Source organism: Simochromis diagramma, unplaced genomic scaffold (assembly GCF_900408965.1).
Source record: "Simochromis diagramma unplaced genomic scaffold, fSimDia1.1 OVJJ01000746.1, whole genome shotgun sequence".
NCBI classification, from domain to species: domain Eukaryota; kingdom Metazoa; phylum Chordata; class Actinopteri; order Cichliformes; family Cichlidae; genus Simochromis; species Simochromis diagramma.
This window is the reverse complement of record NW_024386757.1, coordinates 3,056,491-3,078,491: the sequence shown is the minus strand read 5'-3', so window position 1 is coordinate 3,078,491 and position 22,001 is coordinate 3,056,491. Positions and strand designations below refer to the sequence as shown.

Genomic DNA, 22,001 nt, shown 5'->3' with positions numbered 1-22,001 from the left:
AAAAGGAAGAAATAAGCCATTCTATAGAACTAAAAACTAACAGAGAATCAAACATAGCGTAGATGGGAGAGGGAAGTAGGGCACTGTAAGAGCTGAGGGGGGTCACGGGAAATTACCTCATGCCTCTGGAATTTGAGGACACTAGCTCGGTTCTTATTCTCCGCCTCGTGCACATTGCTGTCTGCTTTCGCAAGAAAGCCTTGAGCTTCTGACAGTCTGCTGGAAAAGCGGGACAAGACCTCTCGGACAGACGGGAGGCGGCTGTTTGTGATCATCAGCTTCTTTTCCAACTGCCGAATGCGGCCCAGCACTGCAAACACGACCAGAAACATTAGCTGAAATTTTATCACCACTGCTAACACATTGGAGTGACTCAGGGTGCTGTTTTTGTAGAACTTGTGAGTCTTTTCATCCACAGCAGTTATATTATAAATGGTAAATGGACTGATTCTTATCTAGCTCATTTTTACTCTGAGCACTCAAAGCGACCTGCTACATACATTTGTATGCATTATGTGATGCAGAAAATGTATTCTTTTAACCTTTTAACATCTACCAGGTCATGACTGAACCACTGAACCAGTCTCTTACATGCATGTTTGGCCTTACAGTTCTGCTGTGGTATGATTCCATTGGGCTATGGGGGGTAGGTATGAACCCAACCCGATACCTTAAAAGGTTGCCACCATTCAACTTGATGCTAAATAGTTAAGGCCACCAGCCTGTTTTGCACATGTGCATGTTTACAAAAAATGTGCATGCTTTGAATATCAAAATAATGTTCATATAATGTTGCATCTCCAACCCTTGCTCACTACAGTGTAATAGGGATATAGTGATGTAATCATGTGCAGGTGTTTGCTGTGTAACTGTTGTGTGTCTTACAGTCATGGGCCTCTGTGGACTCGCCAGTGGCGATTGGTTCTCCTGGAGAAAGGTCTATTTTCCTCATCAAAGCCACTATTTCCTCAGCGTCCGCTGAGCTCTTTCTCACCACCTCAGGATCCACTTCCTGCTGGATACTGTACACCTCCCAATCGTGGATCATCTCTGTATGAACGTGTAACATCAAAACCCAGTTAAGCTAGGTAAAATACATTTAGACATAGCACACAGTTTCACTATTTAATTCACCGGACACAGCAACAAAACAGGCTTTTGCGTTTGAGAGTTGTTCGATACCTTCAATGCGTATGTTTAGATCAGTCAGATTTATGCTGAGCTGTTCAGCGAGTGTGAAGGTCTCCAGTGTGTCATTATCCAACATGTTCCACAGAATGTTCACCACACTTTCCTGAAAAGCCACAAATAAAGAGATAAGTCAAAGCCTAAAATCAAGCATTTTAATAAATGTAAATAAATGTAGCATCTTAAATGCTGTGACAGGTTATTATTTATAAAAGCATAAAAATATGCGTCGGGAAAGTATGACCTGCAAGTTGATATTGAGTAATATAATTTCTACATTATTGTAAGTGAAAAAATAGCTAGACTGCAGACACACAAACACTAGCTTTAAACATCTAAAGGTTTGATGGTGCTCACCGATTTCCCTAGCTCTCTGATGTCCAGTACCACAACATCTGTGGCCTCTTTCAGCTCCTCAGTCTGGGCCTGCACTACAGACGACTTGTTTCTCCAAACTCGATACCCAGTCTGAAAGGAAGACAGGAGTGAAGTAGAAATAATGAAAACTCACTGCAGGAATTCATGCATCGGAATTTAAATAGCAGTATTTCTGTCTGTCTCTGTAGAAATGTCTTACATTCCACACATTTAAAGCTAAAAATGTAAAGGAAGCTACAACTATCATAGAGCTAACATTGTAATATGTTTGTGCAAAAATAAAGCTGAACTATCAGAATTAATTTGAAGGTAAACTATGAACAGAAACTGAATGTTGTGGGTGTAGTTGCTAATTCTTGCTAATTTGGTGCTATGCAAATTGTATTATTGTAGGGTCTTTACCTTACAATATTGCTGTGATGTGATGTGATATATAAATGAAATTGATATTGAAAAGTCAAATCAAAGTTGTGAGGTCGAAAACCAAAAAAATGAGCTTAAACAGTGATGCTACTGAAGCTAAAATGCTTCATACATTTGTGCGGCAACTGTCAAGCTACATGACAATTCTTAGATTCATCAGTATGAGCAATGTACCTCCCAGCACACATACACTTTTGCACATTACATGTATAAAAAGGTTTTACTAGTGCAGTTTTATTTTATCTTTATAGCAGTAATACATATAAATGTGCATGTACCTGCAGTTGATGAGCAGTATAGTTGTAGTATTTCACTCTATCGTTAGCAGCAGCACCTGTGGTAATGTTCAACACTCCAACTTTTAGCTGGTCCAGTGTCTTATTGGAGTGCTCCATGTCTTTAATCAGATGCCAGATACACTGATCACAAGCTAAAGTCAGGAAAAAGAACGAAAAACCCAACTTGGATCAGAGCTGTTCACATAATTTTCCTTTAGTTAGTGAATTTCTGCCGCTGTTGTTTGTTGCACTTACTGATGTTGCACAGGTTGACCGTTGAAGACTCTGCCAGGCATCCTCCTGTATGCATATCACAGAAGCCACTCTCACAGTCACACTCTATTAAAAAACCCCAACAAAAACAGACACTTCATTCAGTTTAAAATTTTCACCAGCTGGAAACAAGACATTAAAATCTGCAGATGTTCACTTGGCTTGAGGCCTGCACATCTGTCTTGTGGTTTCTTTAGTGTGTGACTCCTTATTTAAGCAGCTGTGTATGTATATAGATTTGGAATTGGGCGTTGATGTCATCCAACTCTCACAGTGATAGTCACTGGCCACAGAGACTATCAAAGCTTCCAGCAGATGTTCCTCTGACATCATTAACACCCGAGGTCAAAAGTAAGAAAGTAAAACACTTACTGTTACTGTCCCTGCATTGAATCTCGGACGTCTGTGCTTTACTTTACTTTGGATTCCTTACTTTTTCCGAAAAGCCTAATTACTATTAGGTTTAAGACATTTGAGGGGAATACATAAAAGACATTTCTATTATTATGTCCAGCACCTACACAACAGATTAAAAAGGCAGAAAAAACACATCTAATTAATGATGTCAGTCCCCTCTCACATGGGATCAGGTCCCAGTGTAGACTTTTAATTAGCCTTTTAAAATTGAAACCGGCCACAGCAGATGGGTCTGGTTCTATCGAAGGTTTTTTGTTAAAAGGGAGTTTTTCCTTGAGCGTCGAGGTGGCTGTTGAAAAGTAAAACTGAAAAACGCAACACTCTTAACAGCTCAGCAATATCAAAAAATGTGTTTAAGTTTATATTCAGTTAAATTGGTATTTTTTAAAAATATTATTATATTTCAAATTTTTACCAGAGTGTTTTTAAAAACAATTTTTATTTCTACTTAAATGAATAATTTGTATTTTTACCACATCCAATGAAAATTAAAACAACAGTGGGTGTGGGAATATGAGCATTCAGTGCAGTCTTTTCCTCTGGGAATCTACACTGAATGTTTTTAACAAATGCTGATTATGTCAAGTTATCTGCCCTACTGTGTACAGGCAGATAACTTACTCTGGCAGCCAGAGGGGCTATAATTCCAGTATCCTGGGAGACAGCGCTCGCAGTAACGACCTCCAGCCCCCGTGCGACATGGACAGCTGTGGGTGAGAGGATGGCAGGTGGACCGGAGGGAAGCTGGCCCACAGTCGCACCTCCGGCAGCCCTGACAGCTGGAGAAACCCGAGTAGCCTTCCTAGATTACAAGAGTGAAAAACAGTGTTGGACTCCAGTTATTGGGCTCTTCCAGTTCATTTTGAAGCAGGCTCTGTGCATAATATAAGAGATAAATGCTGTGCTCAGATGTCATTGTAAGGGTCAAAATACAGTTCGCAGTAACTACTGTAGATCTTAGAAAAAAAATGTAGGCAAATCATTCAGCTGTAACTGCTTCCATCTTTTTTATGTTCTCACTTGAGAGTTCAGCTGCTTTCATCTGCAGCTTTCATGCTTCATGTAACAGTTGCCCTGTTTTCAGTACTTTTCCCTTAACCTCACAATGACCCTTGCAGACATTTCGTAACTGCAGCTTTTTGTGTTTTTGCTTGAACTCATGTATCGACTTCATCTTTTCATCGACACACGCATACATAAATTCACAAAAAATAAACTAGACCTATTTTGGCTTTTATGTTGCCCTTTTCTTCTAAAGAATCTTAGCTTATTTATTATATGTTTGAACTGCCTTCTTGAGTCTGCTCCTCGTATGTTCTATGAAGTTTTATCCTGGGCAGTGGCTGAGTGATGTAAGGCTGGTCCTGCCCTGTAGCCACTCCATCCCAGTCTCATAACAGAATATGGAATAGTCGTAAAAAGGCTTTCTGTTTGTCTGGGAGGATCAATTTATAACTTGTCTATTTTGACAGAAAGTTTGTTTGATGTCAACTTGCCTAAGCCTAGTTGTCAGTGCCTAATTGTACACGAAGGGACATATTTTTTATTAATAAAGAAGAAATAAGAGTTGCAATAAAGAAGCTCACGTGCTGTGTCTCACCTCACACTGGTCGCACAGCCGTCCAGTGACTCCCGGCTTGCAGTGACACACTCCTGTCCTGTCATCGCATGAAGAGGTGCCACATTTGTCACACTCGCACTCTAGAAAAGACATGGGATGTATGGAGTGATGAGAACACCAGAGGTCAAATTATGTCACGAGTATGGTGGAAAGGGTTATTTTTGGACTTGCAGGGCCTCTAAAGGCATACGATAATCCTTGATATGGAATTGAGACCATGTGTCTTTGCCACAGAGCAACTTCAAGGTTGTGTGAGGCTAAAAACTGCACTTTTGTCACCTTTTGTCATCTCTTTTAAGCAGCTAAGGTTAAACTGAGTAAATAAGTTGTAAAAAATAGTCCTCCTGTGAAGTGCTCTATGGCGACTTCAGGACAGTGTGACACAATAGCGCAGCTCAGTGTGTGCAGTCTGCAATGAGCTGCTGGAATGCCTGACTACTGTCACTGAGTTTATGACAAGAATGTTGAACAGCCAGCCAGAACAACTGCATCAACAAACTTCATTAATCTCCCATCATTACATTACACACCCATCTATGCGACTGGCTTAAGATACACAAATTACATTGTTGGGGTATCGTGTGAGAAGTGCCATAAAACATTGAGGAACAATGCTTTCATGCATCAAACATTAGCTATCCCATAGGAAATACCCCCCAAAGTATGGGTATTCACCCATTATCCCCACCTCTACAGTCCTTGGCACTGATGGCATCGCCATAGAACCCTGGGGCGCACCTCTCACAGTTGGCACCGGCAGTGTTTCCCCAGCAGTGCTGGCAGTGGCCCGTCACATTGTGACACTCATTGAAAATCAGGTTGGGGTCAGTGTTACCATTGCAGTCGCACCTCTTACAGGAACTACCAGTCGTCATCGGGCTGCCATAGTAACCTGGAGCACACCTGGATGGAAGAAACTGCAGATGACTGAGAGCCTCACTGTCTAACACACTAAAGTAAAATCTACTTTTGGATAACCTTTTTGACCTTTGTTACAAGACAAGCAAAGCTAATGATTGTTGTAGCTTTATGCCTAAATTGGACATTATTCAGTTTTAAATGTTAACACATCACTAAAAGCTCATGACTTTCTTCCTCGTTGTTTAAAAAAAACAAAACAAACAAAGCTAAGGCTGCTCTCATGAACCAGTTAGAAGTGATCCGTAAGCTTTAGCAAATTACTAGCAAAATCTATTCATCTTGGGTGTGAGCATAAGTCCTATGCATATAAATGACAGTGTATGTGATGTTGCACTTTACAGAGATCTCACGTTTTCATAAATGTTGTGGTGTTTAAAAGTTTTGTACTATATATGGCAGTTGGAGTTAGATGCTGTATAGATATTGTGGCCATTCCAATATTAAGTAAGTAAGATAAAATAAGTGTGAATGTTGTGAACCTAAATATATTTTATGTGTTTCATTGACATGAAACTCTGCTCAGTCTGTAACGTGTACCTTTTTATTGAATGCGCAGATAATGTAGTGATGTTATAATTGATTTACATAATGTATTGATTGCTTGTTCAAGGCCTTCTCAGCACAGACCTCTCACAGTAATTTCCAGAGTAGCCCTCTTGGCACTTGCACCGTAGAGTGGCACCTCCTTTGTCACAGTGCACTGCAAAGCTGGGCGGACACACAGAAGAAAAATATTTTTGAGATGTCTGTCAGTCTTGTGGCAACACAAGCAACAGCAGAGCAGCTTACTTATTGGATGGGATGGGGAGGGGGCAGGCACATGGTTGGCAGGTGTGGCGTCCACCCAGGCCAGGAGTCAGAATGTAGCCATCTTCACACATTTCACAGAAATCACCCATGCTGTGGTATTTGCAGTTCTGCGAGAGGAAATATTATGTTTACGACAACATTTGTGTACCCGGGCACCTTACTGAGTGAAAGGCAGTCAACTTACTATACAGATGCCAGTGATGTCTTCACAGTAGTCAGCATGCCCCTTGCAGTTACATGGCAGGCATTCGCTTTGCTCACTGAGGAAAAATCCCCTGCCACACACCTGCAGTGGGAACAGAAATGTCAGTTTTCTGTAAAGTAAAAATTTGTAGAAAACTCTAGTTGGGTTAAGTAGACACACTAACTGCAGGTAAGAGTTGAGGAACTCTCAAAGTTTAAGACTTTGACTGGTGGATCTTGGCAAAGGCAAATGTGGCTGGGAGCTGCCCTTTAGGCTTCTCCTTGAGTCACTGTACTTCGAGCATTTATAATGGAATTATCTGACAGTTTGTGTCAGATAATTCCATTATCTGACACAAACTGTACCAGTTTGTGGTACAGCAGCTACAGGAAGTTTGTGCTTCAGTTTTGATGAATAAAATTTGAATATATATATATATAGTCGCCTCCAGCTCCAAAAAAACAAACGAAAATATAACATGACAGAAAATAAAATACTAACATTGAAGCCAAGTGTAAAAACAGTGTGTGAAACATCAGCGGTTAAGTCCATCTGTTAGTCTATTGTCAGGGTAAAGCAAAACTTAATACAAGTGAATCTGCCACATAACTAAGTTTTATACCGGGACTCAGTTATATGGTAAACTGATGTATATGTCATGTGCCACGTGCAATATTCATTCATTAAATGCAAAATGTTGACTGATAGTGGTGATAGAGGGAGAATGTTCAGGGTGCATTTTCTTCAGGGACTGAGCTCTGACCTTAGCATTTAGCGTTGGGGCTAGGACTGATGTCATCGCTAATGATGACTGCACAGAGTTAATCTCTTAAAGCTGATTAGGGTTAGAGTTAAGTTTACAAATAGACCACAATAAGAGACTTGATTTGAAATGTAACATCTCTCAGTTTCTTAAACTATGCTGCTTTAGCATGTGGCTAAAATGCAGCTTAACTTTAATCACCAAGAAGCTGTTTGATGTTCAGTTCCATTAAAATATTATAGAAGCAAATACAGATAAATATCGCTAACATATCCTGTGCTATCTATCAACATATAAGAATGCTATTGACCCAGGGTTCTCAGTCATGGCTCTCACTTTCTGGGCATTTTAATCGATGGTTGATAATTTAGCAATTTCAACACGCAAGACGATAAAAGTACAGCATCCTGACATTTTACAGAACATCAGTCCAAACACTACATCCTGTCTGATGTTTGTTCACCAGGCTTTCTGACGACAATGTGATGCAAGAGTTCAGAGGCGTCACGCACACACTCGGCCCTCTGAATATCTTTGATTTTCTGAAGCAGCACCATTCAGTGAGGTGCACAGTAGCACTTTGTTTGCAGTAGTCTGCAAGACCACCATAGTTTGAACTCCTTGTTCCACTCACTCTGCTGGACATTGATGCTTTGCATTCAGAATAACCAGACGATGGAACATTCCAAAGACATACAGTAGTGTATACCCACATGTGATTCATACTCTCCTTTGATTTATTCACAGATGGGCTGCGACACAAAGACGTTATTATGTTGCAAGCTGATGTGAAACATCCTGCAAACAGGAGCTCTTATTATTCTTGCTGATCCATTTCCTGTAGGCTTCCCTGAGTCTACAGGAAAAGCATCCACAGAGACATCTATTATTATCACGTAAACACTTATGTGTAAACCTTCCATGTATACACATACTCCTATTAAATGTGGCAATGGGATCAGTGCTCAAAGGAAAAAAAAAAATAGCCCCAAATGTTAGTTTAAGCTATTAGAACTAATGAGCCTAAAGTTTATGGTAAAACCACAAAGATCCCAATTATCTATCATTTGTAAAAGCACATTAAAGTCTTCTGAAATAGTTCAGACCTATCAACTGTGTGACAGTCTGTGATGGGTCAAACAGCTGCAGTTCATATACACAGGGGAATAGAGGAAGGGGGCTGAGGGCCGAAGAGCAGATGGTATACTGCTAGGACTTGGACATCTTTAGACTTGAATGTTAGGGACTATGTCTTTTTACAAGAGAGCCTAAACAGAAGAACAAACAGTTACATTATACATTATGTTTATCTGGCCATAAACAGAAAGACAGAAGAGAAATGCAAATCACATTCATACTTAAAACAGATTTCTTACAGTTGATATGAATACAAATCATCAATATCATATGACTGTATTTATCAAGTGATTTTTGTCAGTCCAATTTCTTCGCCATGATAATCTGACATTTCCCCAAGAAGTACAAAACAGTGGTAACCAGATAGTTTAGGTCAGCATAAAGACTGAAGTAGATTAAACTGATAACCAAACTTCCCTCTCCGCACAACCTCATGCAGCTTGTCTGTGGAAATGCTGAGGCACACCCAGGGTAGCTGATAGACGTGATCTCTCCAGCGTGCCATGGGTCTGCTCTTCCTTTTGGTAGGACATGCCTGGAATACCTCACTCAGGAGGCATCCTAATCTGATGCCTGAACCACCTCATCTGACTCTTGTCAGTCTATCTTGAGAATCACCAAACTCAGCCAATTTCTAAGGCAGAGACCAGCCAAGCTTCAGAGAAAGCTAATTTCTATTGTGTCTGCAACCTTATTCTTCCAGTCACTACCCAAAGCTTGTGACCATAGGTTATGGTGGGGAAGTAAATCGACCGGTAAATCGACAGCTTTGCTTTAACAGCTCAGCTCTCTTTTCACTATTACTGACTTGTGCAGCATCTGCATCACTGCTGAAATGGCCAAATCTCCCCTTGTTCATGAATAAGACTGCAAGGCACTCTTTGAATAGCCACTTCTCCCTGACCAGGGTGGGCCCTCCACCGTTTTGCGTCCTGCTGCTTCACACTCAGCACCACCTGATGAAGCTAATAGGAGAACATCATCTGCATAAAGCCAAGATGAAGCCACTGAGGGATGAAACGTTTCTCCCTTTAAAAAACGCTACGTCCAGATGAACAGAATAAACTTTTTGGGATTTCTGCCACTTGGTTAAGTGTAGAAATTCGGACCATAACAATTACGAACAGAATTGGTGACAAACAGTTTGGATCAATCTTACAACTTTACTCTCAGCAAAATATTTGGGTGTATTTTAGGTGAATATTGCTTTTGACTACAGTTTCAACATACTTTGATTTGTAAGAAAGTTTATGTTGCTCAAACAAACTTAAAAAAAAATCTATAGCCTCTCAGCCACTTCTTTAAAAAAAAAAAAAAAAAAAAAAATGAAAGAGGGTAAACGAGCCACATTTAAAACAAGCATAATTTCAGAAACTACATCTTTCAAATAAAGTCTGCGGCCTCACAGTGTTTGCGTTATTAGATTTCCCTTTGATTATGCCAAATAGAAATAGATTTGATAGCCTTGATAGAAACTTAAACCTGAAAAAAACACCCCTTAAACCTGAAAGCATTAATAACATTCACAAACATCTGAAGCTCTCTGCCAGCTGTGAGCACGCTTAGTAATGTGAACAATCTCTGTGGCCCTCCTACACTGGGAGGGCAGGACAAAGCTTACATTCAGTATATTATATAACCTCGATTTGTTTTTTAACTGAAGATAACTTTTCCAATGATTCACTCTCTCTGACATTTAGGTATTTATCAGTATCTGTGTGTTGACCTAGGCTCTGAGGATGGACCATAAGGCAATTTATGGCTCCACAGATTAGCTCACCTAAAATCAACACCCTGTCCCATAATATAGGTTGAAATTTGTACAGCCATGTGTGTACATGGAGCGCTTATTGTGGATGTGTTGCTTATAATATATGTACTTCTGCCTGCTTTTTGAGATTTTCCTAGCACAAGGGCACTATAAGTGGATTAAATGTTAATGCTTGAGGGTTGAATGTCATTTCCGCTTTGCCTCCCAAATGGAGTTATCTGCTGTACTTAGACTGACCTTGAAGGGATGGTCAGACGGTGGATTTAGTCATTGTAACTCTTCTGAACATCCGGATATACCCTGGGTCATGAGAATCTCATCCCGACTATAAGTGACTTTGCTCATACAGATCTCATATTTATTATCACAATGTTAAGTTATAGTTAATAAATATCCCTATTTGCTTAAAGTACTGGATTTATCTCTAACTATAAATTTATATTATGTTAAGAATGTGTTGCAAGCACTACCAAGGCACCACAAAAACTTAATCTTTGCAGTGATTTGCAGTATTATACAATAATCTTGAACCACCCACCGATCATTTTTTTATACTTGTGATTTTTTAAAACATGCATATATTTTTCGGAATTACAGTATAGAATGTAAAAACAGCGTTTGTCCAATTCCAACGAGCTTGAAAATCAGTATTTGGTATAATCAGCTTTTTTCTTTAATAAAGTCTGAACCCTCTTTGACAGGTTTCCTTGTAATTTCTTTTACCAGTCTTTTCTGATTTCATAATTCCATCAATTTTGACAAGTCTTCCAACACCACTGGCTGAAATACAGCCCCAAACTATGATAGGGCCTTGAACGTGTTTTAAAGATGGCTGAAGACACACATCTTTTGTACATACTGATGATGATATGAGCATAAAATTTTACATTTGGATTCACCACTAGATAAAACCTGTCACTGCCTTTTCTCACTGGCATATTTAAGCCTTTTTCTCCCTGTTTCTATTCCTGAAGAATGACTTCACGACAAGTACTCTTTCACTGAGACCATCTCTGATGAGGCTCCAGCAAAGTCCAGTTTCCTCTCTACTGTCCTGTGTCAGACCTTTGCTATATTTTTTTCTGTTGTTTAGACAAGAAAAGCAAAGCTCAGCAAGGTCCGTAAACACTGCCCTTAACCATAACCACTTTCGAGGTCTAGTAGCTGCACAAGACAATGCAGTCATTGTACTTACATCAGGCACTGGGTCATCATAAACAGAACAGCCTATAATGAAGATACATAAATGGACTTTTAGAAGTCCGTCAAAGATTTGAGTACTTGTGGGTTCGGAGCAAACTTTGATTTCGGGATCTAATAGCAAGTTATTCTTTGAACACTGAAGGAAAGAAACACATCTTTGACTGCTTTGCTAGAAGACCAGCTGTTGTCTGCACTCACAAACAAACACCGGCCTGAGTCGTATTATAACATAAAGAAGAAGAAAGAAGACCAGTGTTGTGCCGTATGATCATGCCAGGGTTTTTATATTATGTGAAAATGCACATGCAACAACCTCAGACTTTCACATTATCACATTATTTATCTCCATGCATCTTTCCCCACAGTCTAAGTTTATTATGATCATAAATTCAATACTTTTAAGTTAAGCGTGTGAGCTTACAAGTATTAAAGCTATTGCCAATGGAACTGTAGAGTGTGTGCCAGTAGTCATTAATGGCTTCCATGCCCTTACTGCATATTGTGCCCCCTCCCCGTGCTGTTGCTCAACATTTTGTAGCTGCTTTCCATTAGAGAACTGTCAGGGAGGGGCAGGAGGAGCAGCCTGTGCCTGAATCACATACAGTAACTCAAAGCCTATCAGAGTTGTTGTCTTGGGGTACCTCTGATGGTATAAACACACATGCGAACCCACTGCAAGACCACTGTGAAGTTTCTGTGTCCTCAGAGAGCTTTGCAAAGAACCCAAACTCCCAAGACATCATTTCCAGCTTCCCAAAAGCCTGTGTACTCAATCATAACTCATAGAAAGTCAGAAACTGATAACATTCACAGTATACAAGCCAAAAAGAAGGAAAACCAAATGTGTCTTACTTTGAGAACTGACTGCTGTTGTTCCCCAGAAGTTATTCTTGCAATCGATAAGAAGATGCAGAGAAAGCAGAAGGGCAGAGATTTTGCTGCCATATTTGTATTTGCCCACTGATCCTCCGTTTAAGTCTCAATCAGTGTCCACTGGCTGTAGGGAAGTCCCTGGGCAGCTCCTTATGATCGGCTGCACCCTCTGGCTTCGCTTTTCCACAGCTTGCGACGTCCAGATCCACCACTGCCCCTTATCCCGGCCCTAGCTGAGTCCGTAAAACAAACTTGTGTTGACTGCTTCCCTTCCTCTCTCTCTCTCTCTCTCTCTCTCTCCCTCCCTGCCCCGATTCCTCTCCCCTAGTGGACCTGCCTCTCCCCTGAGCCTGTGCCTAAATCACATACAGATGGGAAGACTGGAAACCGAGACAAACAGTGAGAGAGACAGAACAGCAGAGGGAGCGGGAAATGAGCCACAGAGGGTTTGTGTCTGCTGAGCACGCTAGGCCATCCAAACTGTTCAACCCCCAACTCAACTGTCAGAGTCAGACTGAGTGTTAAACCCTCGTCTCCATTTGCAGGACTTTGGCACCCTTTTCACCTTCAACACGGGATCCCTCCTTCTGTTGTTTCCCCCTCCCCCTCCCCTTCCCCTTCCCCTCTGGTCAGCCAGGGTGGGCAGAGGGTCTAAAGCTTCAACACTCACTCTGCGCTCAGCAGGCCGAAAAGAAAAAGCTGCTCTGATTTTCTGGCCCATCTTCTCTTCACAGTCCCAGACATGAGCCTTCTCTATGTTTTGCAAGGTTCGATCATCAAAAGCTGCAAAGTTTGCAGACACAGTGTGAGTCTGTTAACAGGAAGAGACTTAGCATGACACTTCCAGCACAAAGAAGGCATTGTCAGAGTCTGAGGAAGGTATTTTTAGATTCAGATTCAAACCGATGGGTAGGTATAACTCATGACTCTGCGAGTCACACTGGTCCCAAGACAGACTTTTTTTTAACACCACAAAGATCGTGTTGTAGGCAGTTCCAAATATGTCCCATTATGCACCATGTCTCAAGTAACCAATAAACACTAGTTATGTTTGGCAGTGATGCATTAAAACAACAGCATTAAGAGGCTTGTTAGGCCAGGCTAGGTTTACCCCTTTGAACAGAAAATTGACATAAAATCTGAATTCTTTTCACTCCTACAGTATTTTAAGTATTACAGCTATTTCACATGATCCATATCCAGTCTGTCTTTGTCTTGTCTCTGTGTTCTGTCTTCAGCGTCTCTCCTTAGTGTCTGTGTGCTTTCCCTGTCTTGTCTAGATGATACATTTGTAGGCCTGGTCCATGTGTTGTTTCCTTCCTGTTCCCACATTCATCCCTCTGTGTGTTTTCCCTTTATTTTGACATTCCCTTGTCTCCCATGCGTCATGTTCCATCAGTTAGATTATCCATATTCCCTGGATGTGTCATCTGCTCTGATTACCTCTTGTGTATATGTTGACTGAGTCTTTTGCTGTTCTTTGTCATGTTGTCATGTCTTCCCTCTCGCTGTGTGGTCTAGTTCTTAGTTCTAGTCATGCCTTGGTTTTGTGTTGCATTGTTGCATCTTGTTCTAGGGTTGTGTAGTTCAGCAATAAAGCTGAAGTTCTGAATCACTTTTTTTTTGCCTAGCATTGTGTTACCTGCCTGAAAAAGCAGTGATGCCATATCAGAGTTAATTGCTGCCTTAAGAATAACTGTGTACTTAAGTGAGGACTTTCTGAATGCAATTTCAGCCTTCATAAAACTTCTATGAAAAGTAAATAGCCTTGAACTGCACTAACAACCAGGAGGCTGAAGTTAATGTTACTTCATCCACATTCTGTTTATTTCACCAGCTCACTAAGAGGGTGGAGGCTCTCTCTCCATGTTTGGTCGGCTTCACATTGGTATTCTCAGCACAGCCACAGTATAAACACCAACGATCACTCATGGGCCAGGGTCATAGGCAGTGATAGGGGAGGTTTTCACAGCAGCAGCACTGCATTCTTAACTTCTCCACAAAGCAACGAGGTTGTCCCTTTGGGTGGTCTTCTCTGCCAACCTATTCAGCTAAGGCTATTCATGTAATCAAAGGCCACTGCTGGGTCTGGCAGCCAAGGGATACAGTGTGCGTGGCACAGTGTATAACACAGAGTAACACCGCCCTCTGAGCCAAAACCAACAGGGAGAAATCCATCTGCACTGCTTTGACTTAATATAATCGGTAAAGCTTTGCCACAACCACAGGGAGTTACTGACAGCAAACACATGTATTTCTAATGTCTGTCCTGCAGTACAGCAATTCTAATAATTACAAATGAGATCTTGTGAACTATTTTGGCTGTACATAAAACCATTGCAAATGGTTTACAAACAAACCCTTATGTTTGAGCAGTTTGAGCATTCATCACAATGTCTCTAACTGACTTCCTGCAAAGTTACATTTGAGTAACTTCTTTCCCCTCCCAAAAAAGAAAGACAAAGAATGAATTATTAATTCGCAGTGATTCTGAAAGCAGCCTGCTACATGCTTCTCCACACTGCTTTTAGTTTCAGACACCTAAGAGGCCAAAAAGCCCAAGGGGTCAGACCTGCGCCTCCTGCCTGTGGTGTTTCCTTACTCTCTGAACACAGAGAAAACTGTAACCTCTATCAGAGCAAAGACCTCCGATCTCAGTTGTAATACAAAAACACACCATGCTTGACAGAGTGTTGAAGACTCAGTATGATCCTGTGAATAAGATGGTGGGAGCGCTGCAGTTACACTGGAGTGAAAAACCTGTTACTCGTTGGTGTTATTGGGACCCACGCCCAGTTTCCCACCTTGGCTCAGGCGATTAGAGGATCATCAGGGGGTCCTTTTGTCCCTCTGTGGGGGGTCACTCCCACTAGGTTTATATCTGGGACTCTCCACCATTTGACCTTAGAACTGAAGAAGCTTCTCGGATGAGAGGTGATACGTCTTCAAGCAACTTAAAGAAGTCCAGACGCTTTTCTTTGCAAGCTCCTTTGACTACGATGACCTGGATGACTGAGAACCTTCACAGACAAAAACCTGTTACTGATTTTCACTGGGTAAGTACTTTGACTTCTACCCACTGATTAGGTTTAGGTACTAAAACTAATTGACTATGTTTAGGCAAGACTGTGTAACAGCAACTCTAGACATTCAAAAATCATGTGCTGGGAGGGACAGCTCCATTTTACTAAGGTCATGACCAGGCATGTCGCACACCTCTGCCAGCTGACCCCTCGAGTGTAACTGAGAAGCACTGGTGGCTTTGACAAAAGTACATTATTTTACACACCAGGAATTCAAACGGTGTGAGAAAGACTCAGTGTTGTGAGCATTTTGCTGAATTGATTCAACTAAACTGGAATTATGCTTGAATGATGTAACTGCTGATAGCAGAAACAGGATGAAGTCTGAAGTGCACATGGCTAACTCTCTGCACAGATTCAAAACTGACTGGATTGATCATCACAGTGCAAATGACCCAAAAATACTCCAGAAGCAAATCAAGAGTTTCTCAAAGAAGATCTTCTTTAATGGCCAAGTTGGTCACCTGCGTTCACCCCAATCTTGTCTTTATTAAATACAAAATACATGCAAACAGACCAACCAGCTAGGACTAACTGCATTTGGCTGCAGTAACGGCCTGGCAGTGCATCTCAAGAGTTCAAGACTTCAGGCAGTCATTGGGGTTTTCACCCAAGTATTAAAAACAATCCTTGTATTTAAAATTATGTTATGTTATGTTTTTCCCAGGTAATTTTGAGTATCTGTAAATGGGCTTCTATGCATGTGTGAAATCTGAATCAAAGCTGCAAGTTTGTACAAAAAGCAACGTGGCGGTATACAGAGGAAAACCTATAGGGTACGTTCACACTGCAGGCGAAAGCGCATCAAATCCGATTTTTTTGACCCTGCGACCCATATCCGATCATGGTATGACAGTGTGAATGGCACAAATCCGATATTTTCAAATCCAATCTGGGTACTGAATCCGATACATTTTAGAAAGCGACTGCTGTTTGAACGGTCATGTCGCATTAAATCCGTCTTTTACGTCACTGACACAAGACAGACGGCAATTATCAGCGCCGGAGAAGCGCCCGAGAAGACATTGGGACGCTTCCTGGCCATCCCGTGTAGATAGTTAGTGAAACTGTTGGGAAGAAACGTTGGAGAAACGTGAACATTTTATTTGTACTGTATAATCTGCCAATCTGACAGAAATCTGCAACTATCCTTTGAAGCACCGCTCCTCTAAAACAGCAATAAGAATAATTATTAGGTTATTTACATTATTATGTAAATAACAAAATAACTTAAAGCAAAAATTGGGAAACGTAAAGTCCGAAGTCTTTACATTAAGGGCCATCAGTCAAGCAATATTGTTTGCTCTGGGTCTAAACAGAGCGCGTTATGTGTGACATCTTCTTTTGCGCATGCTTCTTTTGCGCCGCTTAGAGCGTTTGCTGTCGCATTTTATTTGTAGTGTGAACAAGCAGACAAAAAAATCGGATTTGATCAAAAAAATCGGAATTGAGCATTAACACCTGCAGTGTGAACGTAGCCATAGATGTGTCTCCGCCCAACGAATTTTCTACCTAATTGTACTTAATGTTACTGTCCTTGATCAAACTGGACACATTTCAATGGAAGCACAACTACAACCAATGACTGAAATCTTTAGTTATGTATTTGTCAGTGCCAAACAGCCTGACATGATTCCCTTGAACACTCAGTTGGAACACAACCACAGATGTTAATTTCTCTGAAATTCTGGACCTAGGTGTTGATATACTATGATAAAGAATACTCCTGTGGGATCCTGCAGTCAAGGTCTAGCTTGCAGACTGCTTTCATGACTTTCCTGTGTGTGAGTTGCCTCTTCAGGGAAGTGTATCTTGGTTTTGGCAGAGAGCGTTGATTAGAAACAGATGGAAGGAGGAGGGGGTGTGAGAGAGTGATTTCAAAAATGTAGAGCAGAGGTCTGACTTAATGGGAAAACTGAATGATTTAATCTTCACTCATGTAAAACTGAAACTACCCGACAGATAAGATTGCTGCAAACCACATGTGAAAATACTGGCAGTGCCATAGTGATTTGCTGAGTGAAGCTCAGGCCAGTATAATATATTATCTTAACTCTTAGTTAAATCTTAACTCTTAGCATGTAAAATGCCACTGCAAGTTAAAAGATACCTAAACCAGAACCACAGGTGCCTCCACTATCCCGAAGACGCTTTTGTGAAGTGGAAAACTGTGGACTCACCAATCCAAATTAGAAATTCTTTTTGGAAATCATGAATGTAATATTAGTGCTTGTTATCCTTTAAAATATTTTATCCATGACTGAACAAAAGTCTTTATTTTATATAAATACACTTGGGCAACTAATTAAGTACATAATTTGACATAATTTTGAACACAATTATTTTGTATTTATGTGGAAATGGTACATGTGAAGCATTCATTTTACTGTTTAGTAAATTTATTTAAATGTTAGTTTTATGATCAGAAGGGTTTTTCTTTTGTTTACAAAAAAAATCAGAAAAATTGTACATGTATTAAAATAGTTATATATTTAAACAATTATAATCTGTTGCTCTAATGTACATAACAGTCATAAAGTTACAATATCTATATATATATTTAGAATCCCTATTTACCACTTCCTATATGCTTATATGTTGTCAGTACTAACAATGGCAGTAGGAAACATAGTATCAAAAAGCTCTACATGAAATTAGGATATATGTTAAAAATCAAATGTGTCATATTTTGAATATTTATACAGTAGAGTCTTTACCTTATAATATAAAGTGCCTTGAGGCAACTGTTATTGTGATTCGGTGCTATATAAAAATACAATTGAACTGAATTTAACTGAATATGGCTTTCTGTCAATTTTCAACTGATAAATCATTAAGTTAACCTTGGAGACATTAGTGGATGTAAGTAAATTTCTAACATGTCCGCACTCTCCACCCCTATGAAGTTTTATGAGGATTCATTCAAAACTTTTCAAGTAATCCGGTCTTTAAGCAACTGGCCAAACTCCGCCTTTGGTCCCAAAAGTCAAAGTCAAACGAATACTGCGGCATCACCGAGAGTTACAAACTGTCTAAATTCTTTCATCTTTAATAAAATGATCAGTGTGGCTGCTCTACACGTGTAACAATAAAGTTTAACATGCAGGCATCCATGAAAACAGAATTTATGAAGTTTAACAGAGTTACACAGCTATGGTTAGCATAATATAAAAACAGTGAAGCTAGAGGATGAACGATAACTTTTTTCCACTCAATAAAAGTTAATGTGAGGGTTCCCAAAAGTTAGGGACAAATGCAATCGCATGGCACGATGCTGTAAATGGACCAAACTTCAGTCAAGAGAACAACTAAGATCATCCATCCACAATTTGAGGTTAGTCATCAATATACTGCTACACGTGGTGGGCTGTAGTTACATCTTAAGGTTTTAAAAACCGAGCTTTAAAATGAATAGTGATAATAAAAACCGAGACAGGGGCTTGTTCAGATTAAATAGAACAAGATACAAAACATGTTAAAAACACAACAGCCTTAATAAACTCAGAGTAGTTTAGACCCGGAAGCAGGAATCATACATCCTCACTTAACAACCAGATCATGTTTACTGTCAGAATGATGACATGCATGTATGCACACATCCAAACACTACCAAACACACAACCTGATGAGATGGCAAAGGACATTATCATGAGACTACCAGAAGTACTGTTTCTTTGAGCCATTACATTTTAATCATTTTAACTGACAAATTAATTATTAAAGCTATGAAAACTATAGTTGTGTGTTTTAACCACAAATCTGATCTTTTTTTAAACACAGGATTTTTAAAGAAGAGTTTTAAGCCCCTTAGTTTCAAGCCCAAAGATGCTCAGGTCTACTTATTCTAAAAACAGCCACCTGGTCAAATAAACTCAGATAAAAAAACGTGTAAAACAGAGCAGGGAAATAAAAGTTTGAATTGCATAGGGCCACATTTCATTATTTTCTTTAAAAACTGTGCGTCCAGCTAACAATCAGGTGACTTTGAAATTTGTACTGAAAAAATTTGTACTGCTCATCAAATTGACAATTGATTTGCTCTTTAATATTTTTCTAATGACCTGTGCATACTGATTTTTCCATCACATAGTAGAATGTGTTTGGCTTACTCTATATGCATTCAGACAAGACTGGCCAAAAAACCCATTCACAGCTGGTTCCACTAACCTCTTTATCTTAACCTCTCTGACCCCACACATCAAAGAGCTGCAGACTCCACTTCAGTCTATCTACGTACTGTCCACTGCTCTGCTGCTGTGAACACAACACAGTCTCTGAGTGGGTCCAGCATCACACATTGCTCTAAAAGACAAACCAATCTCCACCTAAGACAGACCAAGCTCTCCATCAACCTGTCTGCCACTGCACAAACTCAAATTGACTTCATTTTATTTCCATCTTCCTGCTCCGTATCTGCACCACAAACTTAATCCATCTCTCCCGTCATGAAAAACCAGGCCTGCAGAAATTCTGGGTCACCAAATTCATTTTTATCTAAATGGTTTCACACACTGACCAGATGCTGTCAGTGTCTAGTCTGGCAGGAGTAACAAATTGCTTTTCATTTATCTTTAGAAGGGAGCCTCACAGTGAGTCCAGCGGGCCGCTCGATCTGCCAAGTGAAAACACCTGCAGTCTGAGCTGAGTCTCTCTGACATCTTCATTACTGTTTGACACAGTCAGACTTCACTTAAGCTGATTTTAGTTGTCTGAAATGCGTGTAAGAGTTATAACCAAGAATACAGTAAGCCCAATAACAATACTAAATAATACACTATATGTTTTAACATTCATAAATAACAGACCCAAGGCTTGTTGGTTGTTCTCTTTGTACCTCTGCTCTGGATATGGTCAAGTAAAAAAGAAAGTGGCCGATGTTGTAAAGAAGACTTATTCGATCAGTCATGCATTCAAGTGTTATGCATGTTTGCACAGCCTGCTTTGAGGTGCCTTAGACGTTCCTTAACATAGCACAGAGATTCTGACTCTCAGCTGATTCTCACCTGACTAACATCTCTCAACTTCAGTCAAATCACATGAGCATCACCAAATCAATACATTAATTACAATAACTAAACCTTTAGTGCCGGGGTCACCAACATTTTACAAACTGAGAGCAACTTTAAGGGTACTGAGTAATAAGGTGGGCTCCTATTTTGATACAAACTTCCTGAATTAAATCCTTCCTGAACTTATGTCTTACCTTTACCTTGGAACTTATGTTTTCCGTTGCTTTCCATAATATATACAGTATACTCATGAATTAATATAAGAATTGTCAGGTGGGGAAGCCCTGCGATCAGATGTAGGAGTATAGCATGGGGAAAACACTTAGAAAAAAGGCACATAATTCCTGTATTCATTGGTGTTTGTGGATTTAATCAATCAATCAGTCAATCAATCAATCAATCAATCAATCAATCAAGGCTTTATTCGCCACGTGCAGGGTGCCCTGCAGTGAAATAATACCCCCCCGACCTTACACACACAACACAGACATCACATGGGGTTACAGGTCGGAGATCGGTAGTGCTACAGAAAACCCCCCCCCAAAAACCTGAAATATACACTACAATGGGAAAGTACAAGAGGAAAAAAAAGAGACCTCTACTCATGCTGGGCTCCTGGGAGGACAGCATGAGAACAGGAAACAAATAAACTCCTCTGCACAAAAAAGCACATAAATGTCCACAGCACAACATTATGGAACACGTGACAAGCCACAGGGTCGGGTGGGGGGTGAGGAGTAATCCCAAGCAAACACAGCAGCCATCCTGCCCAGCGCTACCATTCCAGCGCGGGCTCAGACCCGCCGTGTTCCCAGGAGGGAACAAGCATCGAAGGCGTTTGGAAAGGGAGGGGGGATGAGTGTGTGCATATCAGTGTATATGTATGTGTGTGCGTGTCCAGCGTTCAGCTGAGACAGTGTCCTTCGCCCTGCTAGGCTAAGTAAACAGTCTTCCAGCCAACCCAGGTGGCCTTGCATGGAATGAGAAGGAACAGACTAAACACAGTCGTTATCAGGGTGTTTTTGTTCGGCTCCAGCCTTGCGACCGCAGCTGGCACCGAAAGGGTATCCGCATGAAGTGATGGTGCTTTTTACTTTAGTGCGAACAGCTCATATGAATTTCAAAGCAGTTCTACAGTCCAACGCTGGTCTCTCAATCTCCCGTTGGAGAGCCGCGAGCTTCGCCATACTTGCGTTCTGTGATGTTGTCATTCTTGTGCTCAAAGAGCCGATTCTGAGAACTCACGACAGTGTGCCTCCCCGAGATGCCATCCAATTTGCACCCAGAGATGTTATTCCGAGTGAGCCCTTCCGAGATGTAATCCAGTCTGCACTCAGAGATCTTATTCGTATTCACGACAGCCGTAAGCCTTTCCAAGATCTTATCCGTGCTGACTCAATGAGCCCATTTTGAGAAACTCACGCCTCTTTCCATTGTTTCAATCCCAGCAGGCAGCCTTGTGGGGGTTTGAACAGCCAGTTCCGCTTTCTTAATTCTTCAATAAGTCAGGGCCAAGCCAGCTCCGATCAGCCAGAATTTAGCCAATGATTTAGCTGGATTTAACCATTAATGTAACCTAATACAAAAACCTACCTGTTCTGTAGCAGTCCAAAGAAGCGTATCAGTGTAATCTTTGTCATAATACTACACACTACTGTAGTTATAGTAG

The 22,001-nt window shown here is 40.6% G+C and overlaps 1 protein-coding gene across 2 annotated transcripts in view; it reads right to left on the bottom strand.

Annotated features, from left to right (window-relative positions):
* lama4 (laminin, alpha 4) overlaps positions 1–12,533 on the bottom strand; it is a 33,824-nt gene extending 21,291 nt beyond the window's left edge. Inside the window, exons 1-13 of one of the 2 annotated variants that reach the window (XM_040027842.1) lie at positions 12,220–12,533; positions 6,494–6,595; positions 6,289–6,416; positions 6,127–6,207; positions 5,267–5,481; positions 4,558–4,658; positions 3,579–3,759; positions 2,523–2,606; positions 2,268–2,419; positions 1,546–1,656; positions 1,183–1,294; positions 886–1,050; positions 117–310 (exon numbers count right to left, since the gene is read on the bottom strand). In XM_040027842.1, coding sequence (XP_039883776.1) covers positions 117–310; positions 886–1,050; positions 1,183–1,294; positions 1,546–1,656; positions 2,268–2,419; positions 2,523–2,606; positions 3,579–3,759; positions 4,558–4,658; positions 5,267–5,481; positions 6,127–6,207; positions 6,289–6,416; positions 6,494–6,595; positions 12,220–12,312 — 1,719 coding nt within the window. In that variant the 5' untranslated portion in view covers positions 12,313–12,533. The remainder of the gene's footprint in view (positions 1–116; positions 311–885; positions 1,051–1,182; positions 1,295–1,545; positions 1,657–2,267; positions 2,420–2,522; positions 2,607–3,578; positions 3,760–4,557; positions 4,659–5,266; positions 5,482–6,126; positions 6,208–6,288; positions 6,417–6,493; positions 6,596–12,219) is intronic. The other variant, XM_040027833.1, reaches the window with a different exon arrangement.
* Between the last annotated feature and the right edge of the window lie 9,468 nt (positions 12,534–22,001).